Source organism: Taudactylus pleione, unplaced genomic scaffold (assembly GCF_031769625.1).
Source record: "Taudactylus pleione unplaced genomic scaffold, aTauple2 ptg000133l, whole genome shotgun sequence".
NCBI lineage: Eukaryota > Metazoa > Chordata > Amphibia > Anura > Myobatrachidae > Taudactylus > Taudactylus pleione.
In genome coordinates this window covers 1,939,337-1,957,722 of record NW_028284535.1, presented here as the reverse complement: position 1 = coordinate 1,957,722, position 18,386 = coordinate 1,939,337, and the positions used below count along the sequence as shown (strand labels likewise).

At 44.3% G+C, this 18,386-nt stretch overlaps 1 protein-coding gene across 2 annotated transcripts in view; it reads left to right on the top strand.

Annotated features, from left to right (window-relative positions):
* The window catches only part of IL17RE (interleukin 17 receptor E), an 81,220-nt gene extending 65,320 nt beyond the window's left edge, over window positions 1-15,900 (top strand). The window contains exons 11-16 of one of the 2 annotated variants that reach the window (XM_088473240.1): window positions 1,332-1,377; window positions 2,669-2,817; window positions 3,176-3,232; window positions 5,112-5,166; window positions 6,913-7,020; window positions 11,182-15,900. In XM_088473240.1, coding sequence (XP_088329366.1) covers window positions 1,332-1,377; window positions 2,669-2,817; window positions 3,176-3,232; window positions 5,112-5,166; window positions 6,913-7,020; window positions 11,182-11,816 — 1,050 coding nt within the window. In that variant the 3' untranslated portion in view covers window positions 11,817-15,900. The remainder of the gene's footprint in view (window positions 1-1,331; window positions 1,378-2,668; window positions 2,818-3,175; window positions 3,233-5,111; window positions 5,167-6,912; window positions 7,021-11,181) is intronic. The other variant, XM_088473241.1, reaches the window with a different exon arrangement.
* Window positions 15,901-18,386: the final 2,486 nt, after the last annotated feature.

Sequence of the window (18,386 nt, the reverse complement as noted above, 5' to 3'; positions counted from 1 at the left end):
TTTGCATATTTTCGTACACCGGGTGTGTACGGGATTGCAGTTGCGATGGAGCTAGTGTGCATCTGAATACGGCCCTAAGTACGCAACGTGTCAGAGACACTCCCAGAACACGCCCACAGGACAGCGAATCTCCGTGCATCTGAATAGCCACCGCCCATAAGCGCCCAATAAAATTCCAATACATTTATCAGACCGTGCGTCTCAATCGCCAGTGCGCCTCTGTGCACACAAACACATGCTCTGTACAAGCTTTAAACTACAGATGCAAACGCAGTTGGAAAACATCAACCAATTTGCGCAAATATCACCATTGTGTCCGACTGAGAATCAGGTCCTTAATGTCAGTAATAAGGAGACAACGCTACAGAGCGTTATTAACAGCTTCACAACTATAGAAGTTAAAAACTTCACGCAAACTTTTTTTTCCCCAATTATAGGTAACTACTATGTCCTGTGTAATTCTACGATATACATATTTTACCCAATTCTCCCTTTACATAAAACAAAGACACAGAGGCAGAGATGGACGGTATTGCACACAATGCGACTGCAATACCGTCCGTCTAAAATGTTGGTGATCCCGTCCCATCCTTGGTGGCAGCGGTGGGATCACAGATGCTGACAGGAGTCGTCTCTTCTTCTCGGACGCCTCCTGCAGCATTAGCGTTTTAGATGGACGGATTTGCACAGCCGCTTGTGTGCACCTCTGCAACACTACCCATCGCTGAATCAGACCCTGTGTGCGAGATTAAAAGGAACCGTTCTGCACATGGGCAGAACGGGTCCTGTGCAAACGCAGACTCCCAAACATCGAAGATGTGCACTAACCATTGCCTACCATTAGCGACATCTCTGACTCACAGACAATCTGGCCAGCGTGGAGCAGTGCACAGTTGTGTGTTTATCGTTACAATAAAATCTTAGAACATATTTTAGACTCTTGCAACCAGACAATGGTGGAAAATATAATAATATTTCTCCGTCCAACAGAGATAACAAACAAATTCATAAAATCACAAACAGTTGTTATCCATATAGAAAATATCATGTTTAGGACTTTAAATTAGAAGTAAAGTACAGCTTACAGTAAGTCTGCTCATACACAGTAATACCAGCATCAGAGGGGGACTGAGGAACAGAAAGCAGAAGGGGGTCAGACTGTCACCCCGCTGCCCCATCCCCTCTACCCTTGAACAATACCATGCAGCTGTGTATGTCCTGCCCCACACGTGCTAGCGTGCAATGTATGTACCTGGACGTGTCGTGTTGCACAGGAATGTGGGGAATGTATATTGTTAATCAATTGTTTGTTGTTTTATTTCTGTTCACAGTTCACATTACTGAACAACACCCTGATAAAGTGCCCTAAAGAGAGAGGTAAGATGGTCATGTGACACGTGTATGACCCCTGCAATGTACAGTGATTGTATATACACTAGGGAGCTTTCCATATGACAGCAACCATCACACCTGATATAGGAGATAGAGACGGTTAATCCAGCTATACAACCCATTGCACTGTCTCCCCCTCCTCTTACACTTAAGGTGCCTATACATGGTACGATGCACCGTGAAGGGCGACTGCCGATCCGTCGGCAGATGGATCGTGCTGTCGCCGCTGGTAATCGTGCGGTTGCATATGATGTATGCACGCAGGCTATAGATACAGTATATGATGTATGCACGCAGGCTATAGATATGATGTATGCACGCAGGCTATAGATATGATGTATGCACGCAGGCAGCTTTGCAATTGCGATCCTTGCAATAATGTAAATGCAGCAGGTGTATGACACCCCCTGCTGCATTGCGATCCCAGCACTGCAACGGAGGTCGCAGGCTGGGATTACCATAACGACCATCGATGGTCGCGATGGTGGACAGCGCCCGGCCATTTCCAGGAATGCAACACCCTTTAAATATCTCTGCCTGTGAATCAGGCAGAGGCATTCAAGGGCTAGCATGCGTGTTAGCAGAACCCATCTGCACACTCGATAATCGGGAATCTCTTCCGATAGGAGCTGTCCTTTGTGGCATGAGGACTTCCAGGTTTATGACTCAGCCAGTGCATACGCGAGCTGTGGGGACCCTGGGAGGGATCCTGTGGGGTCCCTCTCTGGGAATTATCCTGTAAGAAGCCCATAGGTTTCTATTAGGCTATGTGCCTATCGGGTGCAAGCTCCGGAAAGTTTCACTTTCCAGAACTTGATACATATGGGAAATGCTGTTTTCGGAGGTTTGACCACATCCCGTCCACAATCTTGGGTAAGCAAATGTGTATGTGTCAGTTGATTGAAAGGACAAGAAGTCACTATAGTGCAGTACAGCACCATATATATTCTATAGCTAAAACTTTTGAAATCTTGACTTGATTGATATTTTACGTGTTTACAGCCATTTACAAAGCGTAAAATCCTTTGTCATAAACATATGCGGGTAATCGCTAAACGAAAGTTATTATAGCAAACAGGTTTTTCTGCATCTAGTGCCAGCGAAATAACTGCTTCTGCCTTCATCCTAGACATTGAATAAAAAGTCATAGACTTGGAATGTTTCTGAAGAAGATTCTGTAGTCATAAAAGGAGGAATGTGGCTTTTACCTATTTGTTCTGTGCTGGTCTCAAATACAATTAAAGTCAAATTGTGTATTTTGCCTGTTTCTTTTCAGACTGGAACATTGATATGAAAATGCAGCTTTTCGATGTACGTCTCACCATATCCTCAAACGTTGCAGCAACTTTCAGTGCCGTGATCTGCCACCAGAACCAAAGCACCGGGAACTGTCACCTTCAGTCGGTGATCTATAATGTGTCAACGGTGAGGGACAACATAATGTTTAAAGGACAATACAGCTCCACTGACCAACATTTTCCTCAAACCCAATGGCCATCATATTCTCCAACCCCGATGGCCATCATGTTCTCCAGCCCCAATGGCCATCATGTTCTCCATCCCCAATGGCCATCATGCTCTCCAGCCCCAATGGCCATCATGTTCCTCAGCCCCAATGGCCATCATGTACTTTCACCCTAACGGCCACCATATACCATTGCAGAGGCTATGAAGAAGTTGCCTTCATAGAAAACAGCAACGTAATGATAATATTGTATAATGCCTAGAAGGAAAGTGTATTGATGGATTATGATATTTAATTATGTAATATTTTATCTTTCAGGTGGGTAAAGAGGTGCACTGGTCTCTCCCTCGACCTGACATAGGCAGCTGTATCAAGGTAGAACTTTTATCAAGGATCCTTCTTTTTTAATCACTGTAATTAATGTGATCAGCAAACAATATTCTAATATGAATGTTATCTTGTTAAAGACTGAAGCTGCGTACAGATGGTACGACAAAACTGGATGATTTGAATGATAATGATATCGTTCATATCGGTATCGTTCAAATTGTTTAGTTTTTGACCCCTTCCAACTCACCAATGACCTGCGATGCGCGGGCACGTATGGACGATAACGATATCGTCCATCGGCCGTGCATGCGGGCCAACCTGCTCGATATTGAGCAGGTTACTATAGGGACTCGCATCGCGGGTCGCTATAGTCATTAGTAAGTTGGTGGTGCGCTGGATGATCGATAGGGAGGGCGCAGGACGATCAGACAGTGAAATCGTCATCGTTCTCTGTTCGCTCCGTGTGTACGGAACTTACAAATGAATTCATTTGTTTTCAAACTGATTCTCGGGCCACTTTGTGGAATTGGATCTGAAGTTTGAAAATTCGCAATGTTCTAATAGTCAAATCTGAGCAAAGCGGACAGATGATTAAGCCACGTTTAAGTTTCTACATTAATAGTATGGTAATCCTCTTTCATGCAAACGACAGATTCAGACTCGAACACGGTAAAGTTTACAGTTTGAATTAGAAAAAGAACGTGATATACTATGTATTACTAGTATTACGCTTAAGGCAACATTTTATAGTTTCTTTAATCATCTTTTGTTTTACCTTTGAGCTGCAAACATCTATCTGTGAATTCAGCAGAAGTAATCGGGCAGACAATTGTGATCATACCATAAACCGGTGTGACTAATTTGAGCATCTTTAGTAAAGAAAGTAGTTTAGACACCAAGGGGTATATTTACTAAAGTGAGAGTTTTTAGAAGTGTCGATGTTGCCCATAGTAACCAATCAGATTCTAGCTATTGTCTTCTAGAAGGTGATAGATGTTAAGTAGAACCTGATTGGTTGCTATGGGCAACATCTCCACTTCTAAAAACTCTCACTTTAGTAGATATACTCCTAATTTGGCTCTCTAACTTTTACTAATCACAGATTTTAATACTTATTGTGACTTTTGTCGCAGTTGCGTCCACAACTTTATGCTAATACTGGTACAAGCCTTTCCCTTGTGTACAAGCGTGCGTCTGACTGTACAAGGACTGGGCAGCCCACCCTGTCAGTCTTTAGACACAACAATCCTGCTTTGTGCGTCTTTAGACGCAACTATCTGATGCGTCATCGAAACTTGCACCAGCGCCATGCTAAGTGCAGAACCTCCATTAGAGGATGGCCTCCAATGTAGGCGATTCAGAGATGCACGCTAACTGTACACAATGTGATATCCACACAGTTGGCGCATGCGTCCGAGCTGCACAGTTCATGCGTCCCGATGGTTACCACCATAGGACACAGAATGAATCTGGATGCAAGAGCCGTGGAATTTAGTGGCCATTCCTGGGAGGTAAAAGGGGGGGGGGAAGTTAGGCAGACGCGGGCGTGTTTCGGTCAGCATCTGCGTCTTAAGGAAGCAGTTGCGCTGACACAGATCGCTGTGTTCATATGGAGAATCTACGCCTCCATAGGGCTGGTGCAAGCTGCTATGGTGAGACCGATGATGCGTCTTAGTATGCACAGTGACGGATAAGCGCCTCAGCTGCATCTCAGTAGGAAGATCATTAGCAGAAAGACGCCGTTGCAGCTGCAATAAATAACGCAGCCGAGGCTGCAGTGTGCGCAGTCCCCCCTTTCCTGGAGCATTCCCAGGGGAACGGAGCTCCAGCGCTAATACTTGCAATGGGCCCCAGAAGATGGATTTAATGAGGTGCCTTGTTTTATTGTGTAGGCGCTAACATTTTGTTCCCATTTTCCTTGCAGGTGTGGCGTTCTGATGTCCGTTTTGCACATAAGTATCTCATCTGCTCGTTTGACTGTAAGTATGAGAACTTCTGCTTCTGTTGTACTTACCTGAGCCGCCTGTGTGTTCTTATGAACTCAAGAAACAGGCATTTGTACCACAGCATCGCTCAGGTTCAAGATGTTCCACAGTGGGAAGGGTTTATATCAGGGGTATTCAACATGTGACCCTCCAGCTGCTGTTAAACTACACATACTAAGAACAGAGCCGTAGCTAGCGCTCTGAGCGCCCTGTGCCAGCCCCGCCCCTTTTGCGCGTGACGTCATGACATCGCGCACAAGGGGACGGGGATGCCGGCAACTGACGGGGATCTAGCTGCTTCCGTGCCCGGAGCGTCTTCAAGATGCGCCGGGCAGCTGTAATTATGGCATGGTGCCTGCCTGTAGCGTCCGCGGGACGCTACAGGCAGCACTGCTGCAGTGATGCTGGCTGTATGGCGCCATTGCAGGCACCCTGCAGTCAGAAGCAGGGGCCGTGGAATGTCGACGGTGCCGCCCACAGAGCACTGCGGCCGCAGACCCCTAGCTACGGCCCTGCCTAGCAAACCCTGTAATAGTTTTACTGTTATGGCATGCTACAACTGTGGTAGGGCATGCTGGGATGTGTAGTTACACAGCAGCGGGAAGGCTGGTTTATATATAACATTAAAAAAAATAAGTAAGCTGATTGGAGTACTTTCTTTTTCTGTATGGATCGACACTCTGAAAATAACGTCATGGTTGGAATGGTGGGGTTAACCATAGATTGTACAATATACAGATAGGATGAAACCATTGGCTGTGAACAATTGATGGTTGTATCCACCAATGGTCATCCCTGTTTTAAAACTGTCTGGGCAGCTGGCCAATCAGGTAGTGGGGATGGTGCTTCACAGGCCATGTCGGGGAGCGGAGCTAAGCTCTTTTTCCCGGCAGCTTTGTGCCCTGGCAGCTCTGTGTCCCAGCACATGGATAAATAAAAAATTAAAAACCATCGCTTGGCTCTGTGCCATCGATGGCGATGAACCTTTGGATCTCTGCCATCAATGGCAAAACCATCACTATCGGTGGTTAACCATCGGAATCCCTTTGTTTCTCACAAATGTCTATAACAGATATACAGGACCTCATTCAGAGTCGGTCGTTGCGGCCGCTCGGTCGTACACAGCCGATGTTCGCTAAACTGCGCATGCGTAAAATTCGCAATGCGCGTGCGCATACTAGCTGTTACGATCAGAAATTTCTCTCTCCTTGAACACAGCCAGGTCGGTAGTTTGAGTGACAGAATGAACCGTTTGTGGGTGGTAACAGGGGAAGGTGCTTGAAAACGGGGGAGTGGAGATCCGAACGCAGGCGTGCCTGACGGTCAAAACGGCGTTTAATGGGAGTGCATAATTAACAAAGTAGTGTCATGGCACACGTGACATGGGAGGTTTGTACACTGACCTGATCGTAGTGCTTAAGAGAGGGTATGGTCAGCCTTAAGCTCTGCGATCAGCTCCGATGGGTCCCGATGGTCTCGATTAATCCTTATATCCCAGGAGATGACGTGTGTTGTGATCGAGAAGGGGCGTGATGTAGTCTTAGGGCCGCTTCTTGCCCTCGGTCGTTCAGCTAACGATCTCATCTTAGGGACGCAACTTGCGATCGCTTCATTTGCATATCCGGCCCCTTTCCCCTACAACCGAGCGGCCGCAACGACCGACTCTGAATGAGGTCCACAGACTTTTGCTGGAGTTTTACATTTTAATCTATTTTGCTGTTTGTTCTTTGCTTTTTGTAGTTTCCCACAAACATCTGGGTCTTGTTGTTCTCGCTACTTTACTGGTGGTCTTCACGCTGATATTACTCCTCTTCATGAGCTGTCAGAGGATATGGAAGATATTCACAGGTGAGAAAACGCCTCACCCAGCGGAAGACCATTCGTTGGCGCTCCTTATAAATGAAGAGTCTTACAGATGTGTCCTCGGTAGCGCTGAGCGTCTTTCGTGCGACTTATTACCTTGAAATGCATCTTATTCACACAGTGATGTGAATATCTAGAACAATCAGCTTCTGCTGATTAAAATGATATGCGGAATGCCTATGTTCTATGTGTGCGTCTGCGGGTGTATCTGCATGCAAAATGCTACGTTACAGTGTTACAGCCGCTGACACTGGCACGTAGCATTTCTCATGCAGATACACCCGGAGATGTACAGAGAACATAGGCAAGCTGCATATCATTTTAATCAGCAGAAGCTGCTCGTGCTAGCTATTCGCATCACTGTGTGAATAAGATGCATTTGAAGGTAATAAGTCGCATGAACGACGCTCAGCGCTACAGAGCCACACGGAGCTCCTGCGTTATGTGTGGCACAACTTATAGCGCATGGAGGACAGATGTATGTGGTCACATCTGTAATTAGGGAGCATGGAGTCACCTTGCAGGCTGTTTATAGCACATTCTGTATTTATGAGCTTTGTTTATTGCCCTTTAATGGCGTGCTTTAGGAAATTTTAGAATTCACAGACAATTATTAACTATCTTTTACAAACGTTCCATGCCATATTATTGCAGTTCTAATTGCTAATTAGAAAATATAACACTGGCAACTCAGTAAGGGGTCTATTTACTAAGCTGTGTTAGGAGATAGTGAACGGTTGATAAGGTGCCAGCCAATCAGCTCCTAACTGTCATGTCACAGGCTGTATTTGAAAACTGGCAGTTAGGAGCTGATTGGCTGGTACCTTATCACCGTTCACTTTATCTCCTAACACAGCTTAGTAAATAGACCCCTAAGTGCTTAGCTATACTGTAATATGTTGTGGGGAAGGGAGGCAGCGGGACAGCTCAGAATGAAAGGAATTGTCCCCTCCTGGAAACCCTTCTGATTCAGTAATGCTCCCCTGTTAGATGTTTGTCACTGGCAACTCTCACACCTCCAGCCGTTATCTGTTATTCGTTCCCTGTCCCTGTGTTGATTTGTGTAACGGCAATGCCATAAAATATGCGGGATGTACTAATGGCAGAAATGTACTAAGCATCGGTATGCGATGCATGCCAGTGCTTCGTTCCGGTGGGTAACGCCATCTTTTGATGGCGCAACCCAATAAAAGCGTATGGACTTTTTTTTTTGGGACACCCCCTGAGAGGGAAGCAATAGAATCTCTCCCAGCTTCTCCTGCGGCGTGCGCATCCTTCTGTGCATGCGCAGTAGGTCGCCAGAGAGATTTCTTGGTCATAAACCCAGAAGTCCCTCTATCGCAAAGGACCGCTATTAATGAGAGAGCTGTCCTTTGCGATTTTTCTAGGTACATATCGGTGATATTATCGCTGGTATGTACCCAATAATGTGCGGTATGTACTGCATCGCGGAGGCAATGCTTAGTACATCCCGCCCAGGGCCCCATTAAGGCTTGTGGGGGCCCAGGGGCAACTAAGTTGCAGGGGCCCCATCAATAAAATTGCCTCACACAGCGACTACTATTCCCCTTAAGCTGGGTGGTCACTAGACGATATGACATCCAATCAGGTGGATCGGACGACATATCGTCCACATCGGGCAGTGTTGACATCAGCGACATTCGGACTTGCATGCAGGTCCAACGGGCAAATGCAGCATGGCCCCTGCTGTCATGCCGTCGCTCCCGGCATCGACAAGTGTGCACCCTCCCGATTTGGCCGGGAGCCTCCCGATTTTCAGATGCCGCTCCCGGACCCCCGGAAAGGCATGCAAGCCTCCCGGAAGCCGGAATCCCTCCCTACCCCCCGCAGAGTTAATATACAAACCCCCGCAGCGGGAGGCCCGGTGACGCGATTCGCACTGAATCGCGTCATCGTGACCCCGCCCCCTGCTTCACAATGCCGAAAATAATGGCATTGTGAAGAGGGGGCGGGGCCACGATGACGCAATCACGCGGCACCGCCCCCAAATGTGATGTCATGGCCGGGCACGCCCCCCGCTGTTAGCCGACAATCAAAAACTGATTGTCAGCAAGCATGGTGTGTACGCACTTGCCGATGCCGGGACTCGCCGCATGAGACATCGCGCTGGGTACACATTGTTTAGTGTGTACCCGCCTTACCTTCTCTGGATTCTCCACTGACTGGCAAAGTCGCAGCGTACTACATCATGTCCGAGACACTGCTAGGAACCGACTCCCGGCAGCATAGCGGCCATGATCTAATATACTGCCAGGGAAAACTGCAGGAGTTTGAGTGAGGACAGGGAGTGAGTTAGAGAGGGATAAAGGAGAGACAGAGAGGGAGGAAGGGACAGGGAGAGAGAGAGGGGAGGGTGGCAGACAGAGAGGAAGAGAGAGGGAGGAGGGGGAAAGCGAGAGAAGGGGAAGAGAGAGAAGGAAGAAGGGACTGACAGCATGCACACACATACCTGTTGCAACTGCAGGAGCCATCAGCTTTCTGTTGGGACGGGCACTTCACTGCATTAGGCTCCACCCCCTACACATGCACCCGCAAATTGCGACATTATGTCAACAAGGGGGCGGAGCATTTATAGGCATCGGTCAGTGTCCTTAGAGTGTGCTGTCTGTGCCTGTGTGATTCTGCTGTGTGCGTCCCGTCTTCCCCTCCTATAATCCGGCCCAGATCCCGCCCTACGGGTGGTATTTCTGTTGCTGCCTCAGAGGCAAAGGGGTACATTTAGTAAAGGTCGATTGTAATTATCGATTGTGATTGATTTTAAATTGATCATAATCGATTTTTTATTTCAGGGGTTAAATCGCATTTACCAACAGACAATTGTTTTTGTTTTCATTTTTAAATGTCAGTGAATGTGATAGTGGAGAAGTTGACCATAGCAACCAATCAGCTTCCAGCTATCATTTTATTGAATATACTTGATAAATGATACCTAGGAGCTGATTGGTTGCTATGGGAAACTTCTTTAGAAAGTTTGATGCACCTCCCCCTTGGAGAGTTATCTGCCTTTTTGAAGCCTATTAGCAAGAAGATTATATTAGCCACACAAAGTGCTATATGGGCCAAATTGGTTTGGCATTGCCAACTATTTACTCCCTAACTGGCGGCAACCAATGACTTTTTGAATGATAAAAAAACAACAGATTATTACAGTATGTACCAAGCTGGAAAATCTAATCAGCCAATGATCACAATTGTGTGTTCAGGGAGCCATTGGCCAACCAAAATGTCTGAGACCCCTGGTGAACAAGATCTGATTATTTGACCAAACATTTGTTGTGCTCTACAAGTGCCGAACTTAAATAGCTCCACCCCATTCTAGTTAGTCCTTGACAGAATATGATCTGTAGTAGGTGGGGTTATCAGCATAACGTGCTTATACAGTATGGTTTTAATGTATCAAGCAGTGAAAAGAATGGAGAGGTTGTCCCTAGCAACCAATCAGCTTCCAAGTAGCATTTATCAAGTACATTCTATATAATTATAGGTACAGTACTAGCTGGTTGGTTGCTATGGGCAACTTCTCCACTGGTCCAATTCACCACTCTTTTCACTGCTTGATGTGACCCTAAGTGGTGTCCAGTATGTTGTAGGCCATTCTATATGGGACTGGTTGCAACAGAAGCAGGATTGCCATCGATGTGGTGCCCCAGTTTTGTAGGTCACCCTAGACAGAAGCCTGTTCATTTTATATATATATTTCTGACTTTGTTTATTTGGTTAATTTTTAATTAACCTTTTGTGATCATAGCTTTCTCATGCACCCCTGTGCAAGCTCATTTATAATAAATAACCTGCGTCAGCTGCCTTTTTGGTAGTATGATAGAAGCTGAAAAAATGTTAACTGGTTTAAAGCTCACCTGCCAACTAATGGCTTTTAAAGGCAAGGCAGTCACCAAACATGACTGACTTGCCTTTAAAAGCCATTAGTTGGCAGGTGAGCTTTAAACCAGTTAACATTTTTTCAGTTTAAACCCTGTGATAGCAGCGACCATGTTTCCAGAAGTATGACAGATAGTGTAGGACCTGCAGAGAAGTGGGGTCCCGTGATGTGGGCTGCAGGCTTAAATGCATTGATCAATCTATATAATTCTAACAGCAGTCAATATTTGCTTTCTCTCGGCACAGCACCGCTTTGGAGGAGGACCATTCTGCTGGTGTATTCCTCAGATTCCGCAGAGTACAGGAATCTCATCTGTGTCTTTGCCGACCTGCTGCAAAGCATCCTGGGCTGCGAGGTCATCTTGGACCTGTGGGACATGAACACCGTTTGCCAGATTGGGATGTTGCCATGGTTTTACCAAAAGAGGGAGCTGGTAACTCAAAGAAAAGGGAATGTGATGATTGTGTGGAGCAAGCGGAGCAAGACCATGTATGAACAGTGGCGAAGCCGCAAGCTGAACAGTATTGGCTGGAAAGACTCTAACAATCTGTTTGGTGCCGCCATGTCGTGCCTGCAGAAGGACTTTGAAGTAGTCAAGGAGAACAAACGTTTGCAGCAGTATACCATGGTTTACTTTGAAGGCCTTTGCGAGAAGAAGGATATCCCCAAAAGCCTCAGGAAGATCTCCAGGTATCGTCTCTTTAAGGACCTCTACAGGCTAGTCAGCAAACTGCAGGACACTACTTGCCTATCCCCTCCATGCCTGATAAAGGCAGTTGCCAAATACCTCATAAATAAACTCATAAGCTCTGAAAAAAGCCAGGGCCTAAAGCACCACATAGAACTTTGCAAGCTGAAGCTCCTTGAAGAGGTCACTTAGTGGTGGAAGTGGAAAAGACACAATGGCTAATAAGTTGTCCTGGTCTAAAGACAGGACAGACTCTAATTGGGGGTCTACAACGTTATGTCTCATCTGCAAAGGTTACGACATATGTGCACTCTTGAGTCTCCTCAGGAGAACCTCAACCGAAGACATGAGACCGCTGAAACTTGGAATTAACATCCTCTAGTGAAGAACAAGATGTTTCCAGAAGGAGACTCTCTCCAGGTGTAATTGATTTATGGCGAAGTAATGGAAGTTTATTGCAACATTTTGTAGTTGTGAGGATTGTATTAAGATTGAAAGGACTACATTAGGGGTAGGCTCGATTTTTCACTTTGCCAGACCATCAACAGCCAAAAAAAATGAAACTCCCACGGTCCTGCTAATTATTAGAAGAGCTCTTTATAAACCTTCCCTCCTGAAAATAAGCATAGTACAGGTTGAGTCTCCCATATCCAAATATTCCGAAATACGGAATTTTTTTTGGCATGACTGTGATAATGAAATCTTTGATTTTTGATGGTTCAATGTACACAAACTTTGTCTAAAGCACAAATTATTAAAAATATTGTATAAAATAACCTTAAGGCTGTGTGTATAAGGTGTATATGAAACATAAATTAATTTCATGTATGTACACAAACTTTGTTTGAGCCACAAAATTAGTTAAAATATTGTATAAGATGACCTGCAGGCTGTGTGTATAAGGTGTATATAACACATAAATGCATTCTGTGTGTATATTTGGGTCCTATTCCCAAGATATTTCATTATGGTTTGCAATTATTCCAAAATACGGAATATTCCATTATCCAAAATACCCCTGGTCCCAAGCATTTTGGATATGGGAGACTTAACCTGTAATGCATTATTTTCCACACTACATAACACATTTCACCTTAATTGTGTATAGTTTCTGCCCTTTCTGGAGTGCAGACGAGAAAAACCAAAAACACTCCTATAAATTTTTATAGAAAAAAGACAATACTTCTCTGCACTTCTGAAATGAAACAATGGGAAGTTGGAGGTGGTAAGGGATTTTAGTGCTGCCTGCTAGGGTAGGTTTTGCAATTACAGTATGTAGTGTTTAAGTTCGTTGCAGACAACCTGGGCTCAAAAACAGAAAAAGAGAGAAAATAAAATGGGTGAAAAATAGGGATTCTGAATACATGCAAAAACTTTATTCATAAATACATTTACAAATATCACAGCTTCTCTTTACTGGTTTGAAATATATTTATTTCCTCTTTACATGAATACCATTTTGTTTTTTGCACCCACAATATCGCATAGGGTATTCACTGGGCTTTATAATAAATATTATTTATGATATAATCTTATTGCTACTTTTACTTTCCCCAACATCACCATTTTATCTGTATTTTTAATTTAGCTATTTTCCTACCATTATTATACAAGTTCTTACCTGCCCTCCGCTAGTTACTTTGCTGCCAATCCTAAAAGTCAATATATGGATGTTGTATTTGAAAGGGCTTATTAACCATGAAGTACTTTACAGAAATCTGTTTTATTTTTGTTTAATATTGATCACCTTAGTGCTGGACATCCTGCTTAAAGCTACTATCTCATGAAAAAAATGAGGTGTTTAGCTTAAATCACTGTGGTGGGCTATAAAAAGAAGCTTGGTAATTACCATTTATTTTTGTTTTTTATTTTCAGGCTTCTGTACAGTGTAGTTTCACTGCCATGGCAACCACAGTCGCATGGCACATGAAGTAATGAGCAGAGAAGTTTTGTTACACCTCTCTGAGCTCTGTATACTCTGTAACATTTTTCCTCTCCTTCTTCTCCTCTTCTGTCACATGACATGCTGAGAGCTCTGTGTCTGTCTACCAGACTGGCTGTGCCTGTGTCTGCCAGCCATATTTGTCAAGTCTTCCGAAAAGGAAATACAGATATGTTGAAGACCAGCTAAGACAAATGACTCTCATATGCGTACTTAAAGTTTAAAGGAAAAAAATAATCTTTCAAAGGAAAAAAAAATTTGCCTTACACGATCATTATTTTACCATATTGTACTACTGTCTACTGTTAATTTTTCACATCACTGAGGTCTTACTATATACCGTCTCTCAGTTAACTCACTAGTGACTGAGGGGTACTGTGTATTTAGGAAAGCAAGGCTTTCATAGCTTGAAGTTCTGACAGCAGAGGTTAAAATCGGGTTTAAAACGGCAATAACATTGAATGCAAAAGGTGCCTGGTTCTGCAATTAATACTATTGCCGTTTTAAGTCCTGTGGACAGAACCACCGACAATTGACAGCTTTAACAAGCCACCGCTTTGTAAATATACCCCTCACTCTTTAACATTTTATCAATGATTTACGAGTCATTTCTAGCCCCTTCTTTATTTCACCCATTTTATTTTCACTCTCTTTTGTCTGTTTGCAGCAAATGTATCTTTTTGTGACCAGGCTGTGAACAATTCTTATGTTTTATTGTCTAAACTCTGGGATGTGTCACTTAGGAGATACAACAAAGCTGGTGTTACATGTCTAGGTGAATATGAAGAAAAGCACAACGTTATGTTAAGTTGCAGTAAATGACTAAATTGCACCTTTTTACTGTCAGTAATTCCCGGCACATCATTAGCTCTGGGTGCTCTGAAAGTGTCAAGTTGAACAAAGGAATGAATGACTGGATTTGTATCAATACATGTGGTTACATATGTCTATATGGATGATTTTCTGAGACTGCCCTCTTCCCTGTCGGCTGGCTGGCTGCAGTATCATGCGGTGTATGGCCATCTCTACCTAAACTATCATGAATTATGTCAACTGAAACTTTATAGGGACAGACATACTAATAATCAACTGCGGCTTTTATAAAGCATCCATTGTGAATGTAATACCAAATGATTACAGCTAATATGTCCTGTACCTTTTTTATTTCTATAAATTGTTATTTCGATGTATATAATCCTATCGATAAGAGACAAGTAAGAGATACAGCTGGTGGTAGACTACGGGCCAAATGGAATAGCTAGTGATTTGCGGAAGCCGGCGTGATTCTGGTTGAGAGGGTCAATAAATTTTAAAGTGGCAATTAGTTTAAAGGCAATTGCTGCTTTAAATTTAGTGACCATCTCACCGGCATTGCGTCAACTCCCACAAATCTTGGGCTGTTACATCTGGCCCTACATGTTAAAACCACGACATTACCTGTTTTACAAAGTACAGTTCTCGATGTCCTTGTATGTCTCGATGTATCACATGATTAACACTCCATGGTGTTTTATAAACGCAAACGAAAATGCAATTATAAAAAAAACGGAACAATAAAAAAAAAACAACTGAAATGCTATTTGGCATAAAAGTCTTTAACATTCACAGTGGGCCAAATTTACTGTACGGAGCTTCTCAAATCTACCGCCACATAACTAGGCGTGTTTTATATTAAATAGGATCGCCCCTTCAAATCCAGCGGCCAAAACCACTGAAAACATGGCGGCTTTGATAAATGCCACATAGTAGATTTAGTCAAGCATGTCAATTGTGACAGATATCTGAAAGTCACATCTATGTACTATACATATTTTGTTACTTGCCCCAATGTAAGATTACAGGTAGAAATACATTTTTGGTATTTTTTTATCATACTGATTCTCTAATTCTGCGTCAAACGATAAAGTTCTGTTTTATTATTATTATGTGTAAATCCTTCCTGCCTATCACAGTGACCTGTGTCTTATAATCTGTTCCATTGGGATTTGTATTATGGTGAAAGACTGTGCAAAGTAGTACTTTTCCTAACCCATGTCCTCACAGATACTTTGCACTTCTGTTACATAGATAATATGGGGTCTATTTACTAAGCAGCGTTAGGAGACAGAGGCCCTCATTCAGAGCCGCTCGTAAGCGGCCGCTCGTTCGTTCTGACCGATGTTTGCACATCTGCGCATGTGTACGGATTTTAATACGCATGCGCGAACCAGTCAGTGCGGACGAAAATGGTTTGTTCGCTATATAGCGAATGCCTGCTACTTTGAGTGACAGAATGAGGCGTATGTGGGTGGTAACAGGGGAAGGTGCTTGAAAACGGGGAGAGGAAATCAGAACGCAGGCGTGCTTAAAGGTCAAAACGGGCGTTTTAAGGGAGTGCATAATTAATCCAGCAGCGTCATTGACCACGTCACTTGGTTATTTTAAAGTCAGAACTGCTCGCAAAATAGCGGTTGAAAAAACCAACCTCAAGAATAGCGAGCAGTTCATACGCTGTACGATGTACTCGATTAATCTATTAAATAGCGGACATGACGTATGGTGCGAGCGGCCAGGGGGCGTATTTTTCAAAATTACAACCACAAGTTTTGCTCGCTCGTTCAGACTTAGAGGCATGAACAGACCGCAAAGTGCGAACGGTTCATTTGAATAGCCACCCCTTTTTAGAAAACGAACGACCTCAAATAGCGAGCGGCTCTGAATCAGGCCCAGAGTGAAAAGTGATAAGGTGCCAGCCAATCAGCTCCCAACTGTCATCTCACAGGCTGTGTTTGAAAAATGACAGTTGGGAGGTGATTGGCTGGCACCTTATCACTTTTCACTCTGTCTCCTAACACGGTAAATAGACCCCTATATGTGTCATGCTGTAATATGTAATGTATGCCAGACAGGCAATTTAGAGATCGTGTACAGTGTTTATTATGACAGACTCGTATGTTTATGAAGAGAATACGTTTTATACCTACTATTTCAAAACTAAATCTATGCACATATTGCTGACTGTTTACTGTGATACCGTGCATACCTGTATATGTAATTTAAACAGTTGCTATGCTACGATCTTATTGTAGGGGACAATGGAGCTGACAGTTTATTAATCAAATACAGTCACTAAAAATCATAAGTGCAGGGAGAACATAATTGTAGAACTGTATGGGGCCTGATTGAGTTGCATATAAATCCATTTACAGCATGTAAAAATGTGCCATCTACAATATTAAGGGGCCTATTCATGATAATTAACACACTGACTCGCCGCGGACGCCGGAGCAATTCATCATTGCTCCAGCGCTGACACAGCTGATCCGAAAATCAGCTGCCCCAGCGAGCGGCTTCACTGCTCCTTTCGGATATTTTCACTGCTCGTGAGAGCAATGCGCATGCGTGACCTACAGGGACCGCGGCAGCTGTCGGAGATATCCGCTGTGGTCCCTCATGGTACCTCCAGGGCATCCTTAATATTTGCGGGTACCCAGCAAATATTATTTGATAAATGGGCCTCTGACGTCTCAGTCCCCATGCCCATTCTGTGTGCCCATAGGGTTACTCGGAACTGCGATAATCGAATGATCTGCGACCAATGCTGCGTCTTTGTACACAGATGATTGGGTTTGCAAAGCCGCTGGGGGGCTTATCAATACAGTCCTTGGCTTCTGCAACTTCTGCACATTTTCGCATAATAGCTGTGTACGGGATCGCAGCTGCGCTGGCATTAGCGCACATCTGAGTGAGGTCCTGAGTTGTTATGTTGGGGAACCTGCATGCCGGCATTGGAAGGGGCAATGGGACCTTAATTACATGTGACTAAATATGAAAAGAGGGTTGGGTATGAAATGCCGACAGCCAGGAAGCCGTCTGACTAAATACTGACGCCGCATCGGGATTTAGACGCTGGTATTTAGTCAGACGGTTTCCCGGCCGTCGGCATTTTGACTGCATCCCTGAAAAGAGCGATACAATTTTCAGAGATGAGGGATACTATTCAGAGCTGGTGCAAGGTTTCTAGGTATCATATGCAAAGTGTCACCCTTCTGCCCCTGCTCCCCCAATACCCTCTTCCAAGACACACACACTCCCACACACACACACACACTCTCTCTCTTTCTCTCTCTCACGCTCTCTCTCTCTGGGTTTAAACTTTCAGTATCACTTTAGCAGAAAAGATAAAGAAAAAGTTTAAAATATAGAAAAAACAATTGTATAATCTACTGACATTTAAAAGAAAAAAACACACACTACATCAGGGCCACAACTTGAGGGGGTGCGGGGAGAGGCTGCTGGGAGGCTAGGTTGCTGCTCTTGTGGGTTTGGAGCTATATCCTGGCCTTAAGAGGTACAGAGACACCGTCAGTCTAATGTGGTACCGGTCGCAAGCCAATCAGTGCTCGCGGACCGGCAGCCAATCAGCAGAGGCTGCCGGTCCGTGAGCTCCAATTGGTTTGCGAGTGGCACCACATTACAATGACAGCAGTACTGACAGTTCCCCAGCATGTGGCAGCCCCGTGATGCGCCACCCCGAGCTCACCCACCGCACGGCCCTGGCAGGTAAGAGAGGGGAGATGGGGCGTTACTGTGGCTTAATGTAAAAGAGGCCTTACTTAGGCATAATGTAAAGGTGGCCTTACTGTGTCATAATGTAAAAGAGGCCTTACTGTGGCATAATGTAAAGGGGGCCTTACTGTGACATAATGTAAAGGGGGCCTTACTGTGGCATTATGTGTAAGGGACCTTACTGTGGCATAACGTATATGGAGAATTACTGTGGTATAATGTATAAGGGGCATTACTGTGGCTTATTGTATTAGGGACATTACTGTGGCATA